Below are 18,589 nucleotides of genomic sequence, written 5' to 3'. Positions count from 1 at the left end.
AAAGAGAACGAAAGAGAAAGAGCAGGCAGCAGGTCCGAGCGGCGGCTATGCAACCGGCACGACGCCCGCGCGTGGAAACACAAAAAGCGGTGGAGGCCGGCAGCTCAGAAATGCGATTCCGAGCGTGCACTACCCCTAGCGGAATTCAGTGAGAGGAACAAAATAGAAAAAAGTATTCCTGAAGCCAGTCAAAACAATTTAAAGAAAAATAACGACTATAATAAAAGAAGTTGTCGAGGGGCTGACCTGATCTCTGAGGAGCATGAGTCCGTTGTCACCGTCGGACACCTGCAGGTTATGGGTGACTTGCAAAGGCTTCTCGCCCGGCTGCAGACGGATTACGTACTTGGACGGGAAGAATCCGATCCGGCCCAAGCACTTGCCGCGCCACCAATCAACGTCCGAGGTGTCGATCACCGTGACTTTGTAGCCGGCCCTGCCAACAAGCAATTCCACTCAGCACAAAATTTATTGCGCACGAGAAAATAGAGAGATGAAATAAATAAAAGGGTCAATCAATAAAAGGGTTCAGCAATAAAAGACTCTTAAATAAAATTGTTGTTTGATTTATATTTTTTGTAAATAAAATTGTTATTATTTCGAGCAGTTTTTGGAATAATTTAAAATTAAAAAGGGAGTTGTTTTCTCCTAATTTTCACCCATTCCAAGGATTTTAGGCTTCTCTACGCTTATATTTTTAAATTGTTCTTATATTTGAGTACCTCAGTCCTTCTTTTATATTTTTAAAATGATTTAAATTTGATTTCCTCCAATATTTGAATTTAAATTAATTTATTGGTTTAATAACATTGAAAAAATTTGTGAAGGAATATAAAAATTCGCCTAATATCCTAGTAAAAATATTCCGGGATCAATAATGACGTGCAGAAAGAAATAAAATGTTTTCCTTCTCTAATTGGTCGGCGCTCTTTAAAATATTTACTTTATCACGGCTGACAGCTCTTAGAAATGATATTTTCCGAGGAATTTTGAGAGTTTTAAGCCGAGCAAATAACGCAAGTAGCTGGAAAAGGCTGAGCACTTACTTGAGGTCAAGTTCGTCTGGGTGGCGTGACTTGAAGTTGTAAAGCACCACATACAAGTTGGTGGGCAGCAGTCGATGAGGTTTCTGGAACACAGATGGATGACGCCGATGATTCTCATGAATGTACAGAAACGACCGCTGAAGAGAGAGAGAGAGAGAGAGAGAGAGAGAGAGAGAGAGAGAGAGAGAGAGAGAGAGAGAGAGAGAGAGAGTTAGAGAACGGCTGCTGGAGTTTTCGACTCTCACGAGAGCCGTTATTGAATTTCCACGGCAGCTGCCAGTCGGCTTCGCTTTTTCTCTCTAATTTCCTGAGCGCGCTCTCTCTCTCTCTGCCTGCCATTTGTCGCGAGACACAATAATGCGCCCCAGACAAAATTGTCGGCTCTAAAATACAATTGTTCGGATATTGACTGCTTCCATGGAAAGTTTTCGCAGTCTGATTGAACACAGAAAGGGAAAATATAACCGTAAAATGTTTTTAAACTGATTTGAAAAGGAATCTTGGCCTAGAAAATGAAGAAGATGGAGAAAAATTGCTGATTTATCATTATTTAATGATTTATCGTTTTAAAAACTTTATACTTATTGTGGAATGTAATTTTTTATGAAATGATTAAAAATTTGATTATTTATTTATTCTTCAAAGTATTATAAAATATATTTACGCAATTTGATGTGGCTTATCCACGAAACCACAAGAGTGAATTTTAGGGGATAGATTTATTTGTAACCACTCAGTTAAATTTTTTATGTAATGTCAGTTGAACAAACGCAAAGTAACCAAGAAAAAAATTAAGTAAAAAATACTAAAATTTATCGTACAAAGTGACTTAAAGGGGAATATGAAAAAAAAAATCGAAAAAATTGTCGAACGGGGGGTAATTTTCGCGATTCTAATAGTAAGAACCCAAGATTTGGAGTTGAAAATATTGGCCAAACACTAAAAATGTTTTTTTTTTAAGATTTGAAATAGCTTATCTCAAAAACAAATACAATCGCCACTCTAAAATTTCGACACAAATGCCACAGGACAACTTTTAAGATTTTTTTTTTTAAATAATTTCAAAAACTTTAATTGTAAACCAAAATTATCAATCAGTATGGGCCTTTGATCTAGACCTTGAACATCAAATTTGGTGTTAGTTCGATTCAGCGGGGGCCAGATTCGTGCGACGCGCAGATATGGCGTCCGGTGGAATATGGCGCCAAAAATGTCCACATGAAAATGCGCGAAAAGAAGCAAGTTTTGTTCAATATTGTGTCAAAATTTGCATTACTCTGAACTAATTGTGTCTTTTGGATCGTAAAAACAAACTCTTGACACTCGCACGGCAATCCAAAGAGAGCTTTTTGCTTCCCACATTCAAACGCCATCTTGGATCTGCGCAGTGCGAACCAATTTTATCGCACATCTGGCCCCCGCTGCTAAAATTTCCCGTTTATAACTCTTAAAAATAACACCATCTTCTATTAAAGACTTATTTCTATTTTTAACGGTTATTTCAACATTGTCCTCTGTAACAAACTTCTGCTTTTTAAAATATCGATCGTTTGGCTGTACCAAAAACACGCGCTTAAATAACTTTTAACGCACTCTTCAGTCTAGACAGTAAAGTAATTATTTTATCTAATGAGAGAGCAACGGCTTTACTCTCTCAAAGTGGCCCATCGAGATTTTGGTTAGGCTAAAGAGCGCGTCAGCTGCGCTTTGCGCCGTCGGTCGTTATCTATCCGCAAAGAGCAATCAACAAGCGCAATTACCGGTGACGGGCAGGGCGACGTGCTCGCCGAACTGAGCGACTTCTCGTTGTCGTCAGGCAGTTCGACCGAACTCATCCGCATGTTCCTGGCGCTGAGCAGGCGTCGGTTGTGAACAGGACTTGAGGGCGCTGTAAATCAGAGGGCAGACAAGTGAATTAATTCGAGGGCAGCGCCGCCGTCCGCGTAGGTCTCTCAGTGCACATCAATTCTGCTCTCGCTCTAATCAATTGCTAAATATAACATTCTACGCAGTAAGCGCGCCGAGAGGAAGACACACGTCTCCACGACGAAGCCAAACCAAATTTATTCAAGGCGTGACTAAAGGAAGCGTTTTACTGTTTAATTGGTGTTTCTGTGTGTTTGTCTCTTTCTCGAGGGAATGCCTACGTCGAAATTAAAGCAGTTAAGTTTAATCGCAAACTGGGGTTTAGTTTATTTAGAGAAAATTTAACTTTGTTTGTAAAAATAGGCGTCGAAATGACGGTGCTGCTTTTAAAATAGGAAAAACTCGTTAATTCACCAGCCAACAGACGGCGCCACCGTATATTTTCGTAATAAATTTAATTTTAAGGCGCTTCCGATATGATTTCAGACTCAAACTTTTCAATGTGCATTCTTCCCTTTACATGCTTTCTTTTGACGTGCTGAAAACCAAAATCGGTTGAGCCAATCGCCGTAGAATCGTGAAAAACTATTTTTTTAAATATAAAATCTTTTCCAACGTTTCTACGGTGAATGGCTGGACTGATTTTGGTTTTCAGCACGTCAAAAGGAAGCATATTAAGTGAAGAATGCACAGTGACAAGTTTTAGTCCGAAATCGCAGCGGAAATTAATTAAAATTAAATTTATTACGAAAGTATACGATGGTGCCGTCTGTAGGTGGCTTTGAATACTAAGGGCTTATAAAACTGGTGCATTTTAAATCATTTTATCTCTGAAATTCCAATCCTGCCAGCCACCATCTTGCCTGTCCAACCGGCAATTTCTAATAATAATTTCTAATGGCTTTTGGGATTTAATTTTCAATCGTTCAGAAGCAGCAGCTGCCGATCAGATCGAACTCAATAAAATAAAATTACAAAACCTCACAAATTTACCATGCTACACAGCTTCTACCAATTTATTTATGAGAAAATCCGAAAAAGCTGAATTAGTAGCGGAAGCTTTAGAGGCAGTATTTTTTGTAGGAGTTTAATTCAAAAGGAATATAGTATAAGAACTGAAAAGGCGGAAAATTAGGGTCGCTGCATGGAGGACGAATAAAAAATTTAAATAACAGCAAGAAATAAATGAACGAATTGGAGTGCGGTGGCTCTACTTTATTGCAGGGTGGAGGGCCACGCTATCATGAGATTGCCTCTTCATACTTGACCATGAAATATTTCGAGACAAACGCTGACGCCTAGGGAAACTGTGGTGCGTGATGTTGGTAGTGGAGGTGTGCGCTAGAAACATGGATACAGTTTGTACACACAGAGCGGTGGTGGTGCCGTCGTGCATTCCTTATTCATGACAAGGGACTACCAGAGCAGGCGGTTAGCCGCTATCTTCCGTCGCTTTTATTAAACCGGAACTATTAGAAATGGGACAATTTTTGTTCGTTTCTTATCCTCTGGGAAAGATCAAACACCATTTTAATAAAAGATCTTATCTAGAAATAGTTTTTCCTTCTCGAGCAGGTTAAAAGCGATCTATTTTAGCACGGCGGAGGATCGAGGACGTTCTGATTGGCTAGGAAGAGCGTATGCCCTCCGCAGGCCAATCAGAACTTCCGTAGTTCTCCGCGGGTCAAAATAGATCGTTTTCAAACAACGCATAACCTGCTGACGGAACTTTATGTTTTTAATTTATCATATTTTTTGGTCAAATGATGCGTTTCCCTTAAAATAGTTACGATTTCAACATTTATTGAGAAATTATCTGTTTAATGTCTAATAAGAAGGCTCTGTCTTTATATTTTACGTTTCAATAAACGTGTTTTAAGTAAAGTCCCATTTTCCTAACTCTTATTTCCTTGAGATATGTGTTTTGCGTGAATGTTTGGAATTCTGTGACCAAAATTACGGTAGAAAAAGCAGTTAAAAAATAGTTACACTGGATATGCGACGACGATGACTGGCTGGACGGCCCGCATTCGACGTGACGTCGCCTTTGGACGTGCTCCGTGGACTCCGGCGAGTCGAGAGACAGGGACTTCATGCGGAGGTTCAGCTTGTGTCTGCGTGGGCTGTGTGGAGCTGCAAATCGGATTGGAACAGAGAGAATGATCACCAGAGTGCTTCCAGGTTCGGAGAGCGTCTTCAGACAAACTTGGGAGGAATTTTATTATCAATCAACTACTGTGCCAATCTCTATTCAAATTCTTTTCAACTCTAATTTATTGGTAATAATTATGGCGTATATAGATATTAGCTCTTTGCATTGAGATGAAGGATGAATTTGTATATACACAGAACGAACTTCGATGCGAGTGATGGATGAAAAATCGAAAATAAAAAACAACGCCAAACAGCACTGCAAACCAAAACCAAAACATGTTTCGGGGTGAGACTCATGCCAAGAGGAGCAGTCGTTGATGCCGATTCTTATTTACAATCCAGCGGGGTCCAGATTCGTGGGACGCGCAGATATGGTTTCTGGTCGAGTATGGCGGGAAAAAACGGTCATGTGAAAATGCGCGAAAAGAAGCAAGTTTTGGTCAATATTGTAGTAATTGTGTCTTTTGGATCGTAAAAACAAACTCTTGACACTCGTACCGCAATCAAAAAGAGCTTTTTGCTTCCCAGATTCAGACGCCATCTTGGATCTGCGCAGTGCGGACCAATCTTATCGCACATCTGGCCCCCGCTGTTTACAATTCGTGTGTTTTCACATATTTTGAAACCAATCTCCTCGGAGCATTGCTCTCAACGGTCTTGTCTGCACACTCTCAGGCTACTGTCCAGTTTCAGCCCCCGAAGAGTGCGTCAATCAAAATGCACAAGTGTCCGTGAGAGAACGATTCATCGCCAGGGCGCACCAGCAGGCTATGGAACAAAGCATTTTCAGGGGAGTACAGGAAGCATTCACTGTTGTTGATTTTGTTTTAAAAACCAAAATAAAAAATAAAACATCTCTGAAAACTAAAAATACATAATTGATGGATATGACAAAATGTTGAATTTGCAGCCAGCATCAGCTCAGGGAACATTCACCTGTCCTAAGTCGTGGGGGGTGCCGACCTAAGGAGGATTTTTACACAGGGTGCAATCGCCCTATCGCGTCGAATGTGTGTATCTATTCGTGTATTATTTTGTGTATTTCGAGGAAATAGTAGTGTTCTCACGCTCAATGAGAGGTATGTGCACTGATTTTGATCATGCCTAAAGTGGCTGAGGTGTTTGCACCCGCGCTTGTACTTTTTAAGGCTCTTATTTTGCTATTCAAAATAAAAATAAAACCCCCTATACAAAATTAAAAAGAAAAACACTGCCAAATGCCAAAAAATTTCATGCACAAAGAGAAAGAGAGAAAGAAGTGTCAAAAATCAAAAGCTGCATAGTCACATAGCGAATATATAATTTAATTTAATTAATTTCTACAGGGTTTCACTACACTGCTGAACGGGTCCAGAAGCACGACTTTCAACTGATTTATATACTCTATAGATTCAAGGGTGGTGGTGGCGGGATTAATTGTTTTCTCTTTAATAAGGAGCAAATCAATGGGCGGGTTGGAGTTTGAATCATTACCGGTGGTGGGCACTCTACCCCCATTGGCCATCACCATCAAGTCTTGCTGGTGCCTCACGTTTTGTTGTGGCGGGTATTGTTGTTGTTGTTGTTGTTGTTGGTGGTGGTGATGGTGGTGGTTGTTTTGGTGGTAGTGGTTGTTGAAATAGTAAGGGTTTACGGGGGAATAAGAAGACGGAATCGCAGCGGCTACATCGTCGAGGGAAAAATACAAATGGCATCAGAAGTCAGCTTACTATCAGGGCTATATCGTGGTCAACTACACATCCACGCATATAGCCGCTGGAAAGCCAATCAAAACGGATCCGTTGATTGGTTTTGCCAGCGGGCTCTGCCACAAATGTACATAAACATAAAAAAATATATAGACGAGAGCTGCATTCACGTCAAAAACGTCGCTCTCGCTCGTCTCAGACTGAAGATCTGCTATTTTTATAACTCTTCCGTGTGATGGGCTGCGTGTTAATCGAAAACAAGCGGGCGAGCGCAAACAGCACGGCAGGCACAACGCAAGCACTTTGCAAACCAAATAAATGCACGACGGGTCCTTTCGAATTCGTGGGAAAATATAAATATTTTTGTTCTCCTGGGCAACACCATGCTGCGGTCGGTTTTTTTGCAAACAGGTCGAGCTGTTGCGCGGCAAATTAATGTTCGGTTCTGATCGACTGCATTTTGCTGCCCTCAGGCGCAGGAGCCGATCGATAACGACGAACCTCAGATTTATTTGCCAGGCCAACAGCTGTTGGGGAGTCACTCGTGGGCAACCCATGCCGGCACATGCGGCTGAGAAATAATTACCTTAGCAATCGAGAGAGACAGAAATACTCTAGTGGCTATAGGTCTTCCAACGGGGAGAGAGAGAAAGAGAGAGAGAGAGAGAAAGGAAAGTACTCAAAATGCGGATTTGTGTGGAGGCGAGATTGTCAGGATTCGGGTGGATATTTTATTCGTTCATATAACGATCGAAATGTGATGTGTGCGGCAAACTGGTTTAGCATAAATATAACGTCTCTAATCTTGTTACAAAAGAACGAGTAATAAATTAAATTATTACTGTGTGTGTGTGCGGAGAGCATCGTCCATCATTCTCAAAAATAAATGACACAACTCGCGTTTATACAAATAATATTTATATTATAATCTTAAAAAGTGAGATTAAAAATATGTCATGGAGGGTGGTTGGAGAGGGGTGCTTGGTGGCGGCAGAGAAGACCTGACGAAGGAGTGCAAGATTGTCTTTATGGCGGTTAGTTACCCTCTTCGACCAGATCACCGTTTTCTGAGATGCTAGGACTAAGTACCAGAGGCTGTCCGAACGGTCTGGTACCAGTGCCTGGCTCAATTGTACGCGGGGTGGTTCTCAGGCCTGTGTGAATAATAGAGCGCCTTTTAATAATACTCGTTCGAGCCGATTAGTGCTATATATATCATCTAAGATCAGTTTCAGTCAGTTGCTCACTCAATTAAAGTATGTTAATTAAATATATTAAAAGCCTTAATTCGTACCATGCTATTTACAAAAAAAAGGAAACGAGAAAAAACGTGTGTTTCACCCCCCAAATCGACGTTTTTTTATTTCTGCGACATATTCGACCAATCATGGGACACGCAGCAAGGGTGGTTCGTTAGTTTTGTCTTGAATATTCGCAAATAATTACAGGGAGCAGGTTACACGCCACACAGCATGCCGTTGCGTTATTTGCATGCACACTCACGATTGCGATCTGCACACACGCGCCGATGAATTCATATTATATATTTGCACGAGAGACAGTGGGGTGTCATTTCGAGACAAGAATTAAGCACAGAAAAGCGACATTGATTCCACTCAGGGGGCCGTTAATTTTTTGTATATATCACGGTTTGAAAATAAATAAGTTAGAGAGGCAGAGGAGGAAGGTTTTTCAAGGGATGCAGACCTTTTGATCTAAAAAATTCAATCAGATGATAGTTTCCTAGCCCTAAGAGGGATCTATTTTCGCTTGGCGGAGGATTACATGCGTTCTGATAGGCAGGCGGCGGTATACACGCCATTTTAAGCCAATCAGAACGTCTGCAGTCCTCCGCCAATGAAAATAGATCCCTCTCATCACTAGAGAGAAGCAGGAGACTTTTTTATTTTTTACTATCATCTGGTTGAAAGGAGGAAGATCAATTGGTGCGCCTCCTTCGTTAGTGGCTCCAGCAGAAAGGAAAGAAGTAAAGATTAAATTTGAATAGCCCTCGCTATGGGTTTATTTTGGCCAAGATTTTAATTCGAGATTAGAATTGCACTCAAAGAGGACTATTCAGCGACAGATAAAATTAAATACAGAGAGAGAGGTAAAGATTAAACGAGAGAGAAGGAGAGAGCGAAAATAGAAAGCGAGAAGGTATTATGGCCTACTCTCGGGCAGAGAGATGGATCTGGAGTGTGCGTGTCCAGGTGGGGTGCGTTCGTGGCTGGCGCGGCTGTGAAACACCGACAGACTCTTCATGCCGGCGAAGAGACGGCGGCGGGTCCTGGTGCTCGAGGCGGTCTCCATCGCGGTGCCAGAAGCCAGCGACATATTGTCGGCCATCACGGACTCGGCTGATGGTGTTAATACTCGAGTAAAGGAACAGCTCACTAACTACTTGCACTACTACCGCATAAGACAAGATTTAATTCACTTTTGTCTCTCACGGGGGTTGCCAATTATATGCCAATTATAGTGGTTGTAATGTACAAATTGCGAGGAGAGAGGGAGAGAAGAAATTAATATCATCCATAATACGACCTCCTGTTCGTTTGCTCGTCTATTGCGCTTTTTTTCTTCGGCCGAACGGCAGTCAAAGCGAATATTTAATCATGATTAATTGGATCAGTTTTGACTCCGTTTCACCAGGTAAGAATTTATTAAACTATACAACTCCATTTTATGACACTTTGGCTAATTTTTCTATTTATTCTGGTTGTGTTTGTTTAATAGAAAAAGATAAGTAAAATTTTAAACAAATTAGTTGCTGCCCAACAGTTGAAACTAATTCAATTTGAAATCGAAATGTAATGAAATAATTTAAAAAATTCATTTGTATATATAAAAATTGAAATTCTTTTAACAAATAAAATCAGACAATTATTTAAAAGAAATTAAAAATTCGTTTTTAAAAGAAATAACTTTTTAATACTAAATATTATAGTTTTTAAATTTGCGTAGAATTAAAAGCATTCGTGTAAAATTTATAGTTAGATCAAAAATAGAACAAAGCCTCTTAGAGTTTATTTAAGGGTGCAGTAACTGTTTTACTTTTTTACTGGCACAGCAGGCGAGCAAAGAAACAAAGTGCCGTAGAAGGAAACAGCGCCAAGAAAGAGAGAGAGAGAGAGAGATAAAGTGCGCATTAAGTGAACCGAGACAGAAATAATAACAGGCCAGTTGTTGTTGTTGTTGTCTTTTGTCAGTACTAAATTTGTTGGAGAAATCACCATGCTCTAAACTAATTAACGCTTGCAGTTGTAAAAAGTTCTACCACGATACTACATTATGGAAGCATTAAGAATAAAAAAAATAAAGTACGCTAAATAGCCAAACTGCGCAAATTGCTCCAGTATAATATATAAAATAGAAAAGAAAATTAATTACTGCTGTCTACTGATGTGAGAGAGTGTACATTATGTGGGTGTCTGACTGTGAGTGAAAATTGCAATTTTGCGAGCCTCGCCGTCTGCCGGCCACAACGTTCGCGGAAAGCAATTTCGTCCCTTATGGAGTAGCTTCTCTCGTGTGCGTGCGTGTGTGTGTGGGTGTGTGTTCATCTCGTAAAATGTGTCTGTCCTATAAAACTGGCTCAATTACTCGTCTGCACATAGCTCTCATTTTTATTATTTGCGGCCGAAGGGAGATTTCGTCGGGGCTACATGATTCAATTTGGTAGAAATGAGACTCATGAGTGGGAAATAATGTTTTTATCACAAAATTCGATTGGCGCGGAGAGAAGAAACACTCAGTAGTTGATGTGCGGGGCAAATGTGACTGTTAGTAAATTCTGTTAAAAGCAATAAGAGATTTTTATTTGTTGTTTCGGCGCATTAGGTGAAATCTGTAAATGGACGCCAATAAAAAACAGAGGGAGAGTAGTGTGTGCGGCGGGAAAACGCTCAAAAGGAAGACTTTTATTTGCACAAGTAGAGAAAGAGAGAGACAAAAACGAGAGACGGAGATTATTTGGCGTGACTGAAGGAGAGAATTAAAAAATCATGCCTGTTGATGTCATTAAAGGTTCTTTTAAAGCTTAATGAGAGTGCGCTTTCTGCCTAAAATTTGAGCAGATGCATTACAAAATTCCCAAATGGAAGATTTTCAGGGTTAAAGCAAGATTTTTTTAGAATATCGAGCAAAATTCTTGATGGTATGATGCAAATATTCAACTTTCATGATAGAAAAGAGATTTGTGGCTCTGAATTTTGCAATTATACTACTTGTTTTGTGAAAAACGCCATTAAATAATGATCCAACGGACCGAAAAAATTCTTTTTATTATATTAAATTTGGATTTTATTGATAAAATTTACCCCTTGCGATTTTTACCCTTTGCCACCCACATTTTCAATCAGAAACGATAGCATTAAATTATTTTTCTACATAAAAAATGGCTTTTCAATTATAATTCTCGATATTAATGACATATGTAAGCCAAAAGATATATTTTTTCTGAATATTTCCACCCCATATGATTTTAACCCTTCAAAATACACAATCAATTTTAACTTCGGCTCCTAAACAACCCCCTAAATCACCCTCTTGTCTTGTGCAAACTAGATTTTGGTTGCTGCTCTTTGAAATGAAGTCTATTTAAATTATTTACCTTTTTTCAAAAAGGGCCAAGAAAATTTGAAGTCTGTTTAGAGATTAAAAAATTCAAAGCTACAGAAATTTCCCGTAAATCTAGATTTAGTTTCAATGGATAAATTCCATCAAATACTCCGCTTAATATTGTTTTTCTTTAGATTCACAATTGAGAAATCCAATAAAACAACTAAGGAATTTAAAGACATATTTTTCCCAGCAAATGAGATCAGACTTTTTGGGGTTGGAATTCTTTTAAATTGTTTTACCAACTAAAAGGAGAGTTTCACGGCTTTTAGAATTCAAATTTATGATGGCTAGACGGGCTAATTTCAACGAACGTGAATTTAACTTGCCCCAAAACTTTTCCCCAAGTTCATTCAGTACGTATAAAGCTCTAAAGCAAGGGAATATCTTAAGAAAGTTTCCCTTGGAAGCAAAAATTCGATATTAAAAGACCTGGATTAACTTATTTTAGCTCTAAAAAGACAACCAGAGACGGCGATAAAATTGTAATTTCATGTCTAATTTTCGCAATTGTAAAAATATATTGACATTTTTAGCAGAGAAATAAAATAAACAGGAAAATTCACTTTATTCGCGCTTTTAATTGGTTTTCCTGATTGGCCCTAGCGATGTAGTTGTTTTTTGAGAGATTTAAACTCCAAAAACGGTTTCAAGAGTCATAAAGTTGTGTGATGCATGCGTCTAGAAGTAAATAAAAAATTTCCAGCTCTGCGAATTAACTATTTAACTAAATACACCAGTCATCGAAGCCGCCAACAGATGGCGCCACCGTATACTTTTAAAATAAATATAATTTTAAGGTCTTTTCGCTGCAATTTGAGACTCAATACTACTTCTGTGCATTTTCCAATTAATACGTTTTCTTTTGACGTGCTGAAAACAAAAATTGGTTAAGCCAATCGTCGTAGAATCGTGAAAAACTATTTTTTGAAATTAAAAATTATTTTCCAACGTTTCTACGGCGAATGGCTGAACCGATTTTGGTTTTCAGCACGTCAAAAGAAAGCAAATTAAATTAAGAATGCACAGAGACAAGATTGAGTCTGAAATCACAGCGGAAAAGCCTGAAAAATAAATTTATTACGAAAGTAAACGGTGGCGCGATCTGTTGGCGGCTTCGAACACTAAGGGCTCATACAACTGGTGTATTTTTTACCAAAACATTTAGCTAATTTCCTCAATTTTTAGACACATCACATGGAACTAATCTCCTCTAATTTAATCTAGTTATTTAATTAATTTATTTCTCTTTAAAAAGTATGCAACCACTATATACACGTGTGTCACACAGGTTGCATAACTTGATTTATTTCTTCCTTTTAACGACATCAACCTTCAAAGAGATTTAAAACAAAGAGAGAGAGAGAAAGGAAGAGGAGAAAGAGAATTTGGCTACAAGTGACAGACCTGAGGAGGAGGCAGTTCCAGGGTTGGGTGCGTTGACGGTGAGGACGGAGGCATGCCTACTGCCCATGTAGGACGGCGGGCGTCTGTGCAACGAGGCGGCGCTCGACGAGTGCGAACTGGCCACGCTGCCAGCCGCCGAGCCCCCGGGCACGGCTGGCGGCGGCTGCAGTGGCGGCTGCTGCAGCTGCAGGCTCTCGGGGGTGGGGGTGACCCCGCGGCGGCCCCCGGCGCCGCTGATCTCGCCGGCCTGCTTCAGCACCTGGTAGATCTGGTCTACCTCTTGCGGCTCTATCGTTCGGGGACGCGGTCGGTGTCGGTGGTGAGGTTGGACAGGCGCATGGACAGGGCGGGTGAAGCAACACAAGTAGCGGTGGTAGTAGTAGTAGTAGTAGTGGTAGTACAGGGGACACCAAGAGGGGTTGTGTAAGAACAAACACACACATCTCGTTAGTACTAATATCCAGCGAGGCTTGAAGCTCGAATGTTTTTTTTTCGTGTTTTTTTTATATTTATATTTTTTGGTCCGGGGAGGGATTGGTAGAATATTTATAATCTGTATGTCAAATGAAGAGCTACAGTGTTTCGGTTTGTTTGCTGCGCATCTCCCATTTTTCTCATTTTAGATCTGTTCAAAAACGCCGAGAGAGGAGAAAGAGTGCAGTTTGGTTATGCTAGTTCTCTAAAGTTTTTTTTTATATATATATACGACAGGGTCTGTAGCTAACAAGGCAGTGTCGCTCCGATTTAAAATGCAATTTTTGTTGACTTTCATGATTGGAAAATTTAAATTAATTATTTACGACTCGCATTAATTTCATTTCGGAATTTTTTTCTGACAAACACTGAATGAAATTTTTAAATAGAGTTATTAGATATCAAAAATCATAAAACAGTATTAAAATTATTTTATTAATTTTTTTAATTTGATTTAAGACGATAAATATCACCGGGGTCAGATTCACGAGGTGCGCAGATATGGCGTCTGGTAGAGTTCGATGGGAAAGTTACAAACGTGAAATTAAAATGGCTTGGAAAATTTATCATAAAAATGAATACTTTTTTATTTCTTTGCCTACAGCTGACTAGCCCGGTAAATGGCGAATCGACTACCAGATGACACATCAGGCCATTGGAAATGTAACAAAATACGCGGGAATGAAATTATTCGGTCGGCACGCCTCTTTTTCGACGCTTCTGATTGGTCACTGGACTGTCTCCTGATTGGTCTCCATTATTTCAACGCCATTTTAACTTCTGACGGGCAGGAACCAACACTGATCGCTACCCAGCCCCCGGTGGGAATTACGACTGCGCAGAAGGTTTAATTTTGGTCACGCATGCGCAGTGAAGAGTTTTAGCTTCCCTGAGAGATTAAGAAGCGATCTGAATGTACTGCGCATGCTTAGGATGCGCACAAGTTTACTGCGCAGCTTCCAAATGCGCGAATATTCAAATAATTATAAATTTCGACGCCATATTGACTTCTGACCCGCGGGAACCATCACAGATCGCAACCTGGACCCCAGTGATTGATATAAAAATTATATTTAAAAATAAATAATTATGTACAACTTATATAAGTTTGACAAAACGTGATGTAACGTTTCTCCTACTTAATTAATTATTTCATTGTCACGTTAAAAATAAATTTAAAATAATTTTAATTTTCATTTTCAAGTTTTGTACTCAAATTCTTACCAAAATAAACTTAAATCACAAAAGCCAACTTATTTAAAGTAATTAAAATTGCATTTTAGAGCGAAACAAACATAGGACTCCCTAATAAAATAAAGTATGAGGTGAAAAACCAGAAAACGATGTCCACTCTGATGAAAGAATAAGAAAAAAATGTCCACTACTGAAGCAGTATTATACATTCCACAACCAAAACCTTTGAATAACAAATTTAAAAGCGTCTCAAGAAGAATAAGATTTTGGTTGTCTCTGCAGCCACTAAATCGCATAATAATAATAAAAATTATTCAATAATTAAGATGAGATAAATCAACCGAGTGTTATTTAGTTTTGCAAAAATTGAAAACGCGCCAGAATGCAATTTGCTGTATATGACATTACCGGCTAACGTGCTTTGTTGTCTCTTGGAACGTCGTTTTGATCTTTGCGACACCCCTGACGGTGATTCAGGACACGCAGGGCCTGACAGGGGTCGCAGCAGTCTATCTGGCTTAATTCCTGCGTTTCGTTACAACAACAAAGCGATATAGAGTCAATCTCCAACTCAGTGGACTTGCAAAATGGTTAAAATGTGAACAGCTGCGGTTCAAACAAAATAATATACATTTATATAGACTTCCTACAGGATACTTGGGGGTTAGAACATCGAGTTTCGACGCATATATTCTTTTATCGGAGCCGAAAATACTCACTTTCTTCGTCCAGAGGCGGCTCTTGGTTCACCCTGGTCTCGATCTCGGACGTCGATTTTTGCCTCCGCAGCAGCCGCGATTTGCTCTGGCAACTCTTCGCGTTGTCTTGGCAGTCTACGTGAACATTCATCTTGCAAACCCGGCATTTCAGACCCTGCCGAGTGTGACCTAGAAATACATATTAAAACAACGCTCTATTACATTTTACGACTGACAAAAACGGTTCATTTACAATTAAAATCAAAAGAAAAATGGTATAAGGATTATGAATCATAATTGTATTTTGATGTAATTATTATGTATTCGGCTTGTTGATGAATATATAAAATTTGATTTTGAAAATCATGAATTATGAGAAACAATAAACTAAATTTGAATTCGAATTTAACGTTGTTGTTAAAAGCTAGAACAATATTTAAAAAGCTTTAAATTATTTTTTAGACACAAAAAACAGACTTAAAACCAAATTGAGATAAATTCAATTCTTTTTTCTTTTTATGTTTTTTTATTTTGTAAGCAACTCATTCACAAGCTTGGAAATTTTTGTACTTTGTTTATTTCTTTCCAAGCTCTAACAGCGCCAAAACTACTCGTATTTCCAGACTTTCCCGGAAAGTTTCTGCATTTTTTCACGAATTAAAATGGGAATGAGTGATTTTTTTTATTTAAAAAATTGAAATTTCATTTAAAGTTAACCCTAACCGACCAATTTTTTTTTAAATTCTTCTGACCAAAAGTGCCCGAAAATCCATTTTTTTACTACCGGCTACGCCCTCTTTTTTAGCAAAGGAAAATATTGCTTCCAGGGTGAGAAAAATTATGAAAATTTAATAGTGAGACGATAAAAAATAGTACTTTTGAGTCTTGAAAGTTATTTTTTATTTTTTCAAAAATTGCAGATTTTTGAAAGGGGAGTGTGTTTGTCCTGATTTAAATTCATCAGTTGATAGTAGCGTCAAAAACTGCCTAAATTCAGAAAGCTGATTAAATTTCAAGCAATTTTTTCTCAAATTTACTATTTTCGCACAAAATTAGACTGAAAATTTCATCATCTGGTCATTAGAAACCTTTAATTTTGGGGGGGTAAAATCAAAATACCCGAAACTAAGTTAATTTATTCAAAAATTATCTCAGAAAAAATATCTTTTTCATTTTAAAAATTAACTGAACAATTTAAAAATTGCAGACCATCTCAAATCTCTGCTAGAAACACCCATTTCTCTTAAATTGCCAATATTTATTTTCAGAAAATCATTAAAGTACGATTCCTATCGCCGGAAAAAATATTTATCCAATGTTTTGAACAACATTTACATTCATTTCGCAAAGCAAGCATTCCAAGAGCGATATGGCGTGTGTGTGTTCCTGCCAGAGAAAAAAATACCAGCCTTGAATTTTTCCCTGCGGGCACACGCAACGAAAAAATCATAGATATCCGTGGCTAAAAATATGCGTGCGGCCGCGATTAAACCGTTTCTCGTCCAATTAGTCGGCGAAAAATCGACTGCAGCTCGGTCTCCCCCTTTTATTTGCTCTAAATGCCAAAGTGGAACGGCTGTGTGTGCCCCACTTGCAGCGCACAGCACGAGTTGGACTTATTCACTCCGCCCGCCACCGCGCGCACGCGATGATGTTTTCACAACACACACTTTATTACGGCGGTAAAATGATTGACATCAGCCCGCCGTTTACCGCCGGGCGCCAGATGCATGTAATTTGCCCAACACGCGCTTTGTGCCGCCATTAATCACGTTTTGTCAACTGCCACCGGCCCCGCACACGGCCAAAACTTGTCGCCGCAGCCGGTTCCAAAATTTACTGATTGTTTACTTTCAATTTGGATAAAATCAATCTTTTATTTTTTTTATTGACAGGCTAAAAATAAATTTTTTTTTTTTAAAATAAATTCCTGAGGGTTGAAAAAGGTGGAGTAAATGATTTTTCGGGTCGAAAAATGTTTTTTTACGTGCGAGCAGTGGCGAAAAGCGAAACGCGCGTTGCTTTGGCGCGCAAAACGTTCGAATCTTTTTGTTGCTACTGCGCATGCGTCACCCTTCTGACGTCACAGCCATGCTTCGTGCTTGGCATTGGCTGCTGAGAGAGCTGTGATGTCAGAGGGGCGACGCATGCGCAGTAGCGACCAAAAGATTCAAACGTTTTGCGCGCCAAAGCAACGTCCGTTTTGCTTTGCGCCTCTGCTCGCACGTCACAAAACATTTTAAATCGAAAAAATTATTTAATTCACCTTTTTCAACCCTCAGAAATTAATTAGAATATAAAAAACGTGTTTGCAATGGGTCTTTAACAGTATTAAATATTAAAACTAAAACACTCATTAGAATTATTTTGTAAAATTCTTTAAATTAGACTCACTTAAATTGATTTTCCCATTTTTTTTTAATAAAATCAATTTTTTAACGGGGCAAAGTTTAATCTTTTTTCCAGACTATATCGAGATAATAAAAAAAACTGTCTAGTTGTATTAAATTCCAATTTTTTAATTAAGTCTAGGGCGAGCATTTCACAATTCAGTAAATTCAGAAAAAAAGGAAATATAATAGTGTGTACTTAAATAATATATTTTAAATTAATGAAAAAAAAACATTAAATACATTCCTTGAATGGCAACTCAAACCAATCATTTCGCCACAGCAAAAGAAACATCAGATCTCAATTTTCAACTCACCTCTCAACACCTGGGAGCAGACGTCACACGGCGTAATTTTCTTGTATGTGTATTCTTGGAAAAGGTGAGCGCCGCTCTCGGGCAGGGCCAATCCGGCAGCATCCTTTCCATTTTTCCTGTCGTCAAAAACGGGGCGTTTTAATTTCCTCGTCTGACAAAGGAAGCATCGCTGGCTGAGCTCTTTGCCGCGTTTGCACGCGTTTGGCACCAGACAGACAGGCGAATGTATTGAGAAAAAAATACGGCGCGTGTCTTGTTTTTCTGTTGCACGCGCCAAGAACATCAGACGCCTTTCAGGAAGTTGAGAAAAATGCTGTCAGATAATTAAAATAGGCATAAAATGCTGACAGCAAAATGAGGAAACTAGAAAAATTATACTGCGGCTTTTTATTTTACTCTTTCAGGAGTTTAAGGAAATATTTTTAGAAATATTTCCTAATTCAGAATCTTAGAAAATATATATTTTTTTAATCCTTCAACAGATGGCCCAAACGTTAATTTATAATTTTCGATTATTTGCACTGCTGCTGAGAATAATGCAGAAAAATAAACAGCAGCAGGATTCTAGTAAAAATTCCTGAAAACTAAACAGTGGTGCCATCTATTCACGGCTGTTTTTATTCAAATTTTTAGCTAGTTTTCTTTGTAAAATAAAACTTCTTGATCATTCTGTGCTTCTGGATCATTCTTAAAAATGGTACCAAGAAACCCAATCATTTCTGAGGCTTGCTG

General features: G+C 38.8%; 1 protein-coding gene across 20 annotated transcripts in view; it reads right to left on the bottom strand.

Moving 5' to 3' along the window:
- Window positions 1–18,589, bottom strand: part of Stacl (Stac-like) — a 166,137-nt gene that overhangs the window by 5,533 nt on the left and 142,015 nt on the right. For 4 of the 20 annotated variants that reach the window (XM_065495491.1, XM_065495496.1, XM_065495495.1 and 1 more), the window contains 11 exons: window positions 17,858–17,973; window positions 15,172–15,339; window positions 12,785–13,072; window positions 8,929–9,114; window positions 7,798–7,908; window positions 6,540–6,728; window positions 4,902–5,045; window positions 4,176–4,253; window positions 2,807–2,934; window positions 1,047–1,129; window positions 247–436 (listed from right to left, as the gene is read on the bottom strand). In XM_065495491.1, the coding sequence (XP_065351563.1) occupies window positions 247–436; window positions 1,047–1,129; window positions 2,807–2,934; window positions 4,176–4,253; window positions 4,902–5,045; window positions 6,540–6,728; window positions 7,798–7,908; window positions 8,929–9,114; window positions 12,785–13,072; window positions 15,172–15,339; window positions 17,858–17,973 (1,681 nt within the window). Of the gene's footprint in view, window positions 1–246; window positions 437–1,046; window positions 1,130–2,806; window positions 2,935–4,175; window positions 4,254–4,901; window positions 5,046–6,539; window positions 6,729–7,797; window positions 7,909–8,928; window positions 9,115–12,784; window positions 13,073–14,860; window positions 14,978–15,171; window positions 15,340–17,857; window positions 17,974–18,589 lie in introns of all 20 variants that reach the window. The other 16 variants (XM_065495505.1, XM_065495512.1, XM_065495497.1 and 13 more) reach the window with 15 other exon arrangements.

Source organism: Cloeon dipterum, chromosome X (genome assembly GCF_949628265.1).
Source record: "Cloeon dipterum chromosome X, ieCloDipt1.1, whole genome shotgun sequence".
NCBI lineage: Eukaryota > Metazoa > Arthropoda > Insecta > Ephemeroptera > Baetidae > Cloeon > Cloeon dipterum.
This window is presented reverse-complemented; position numbering and strand designations above follow the sequence as displayed.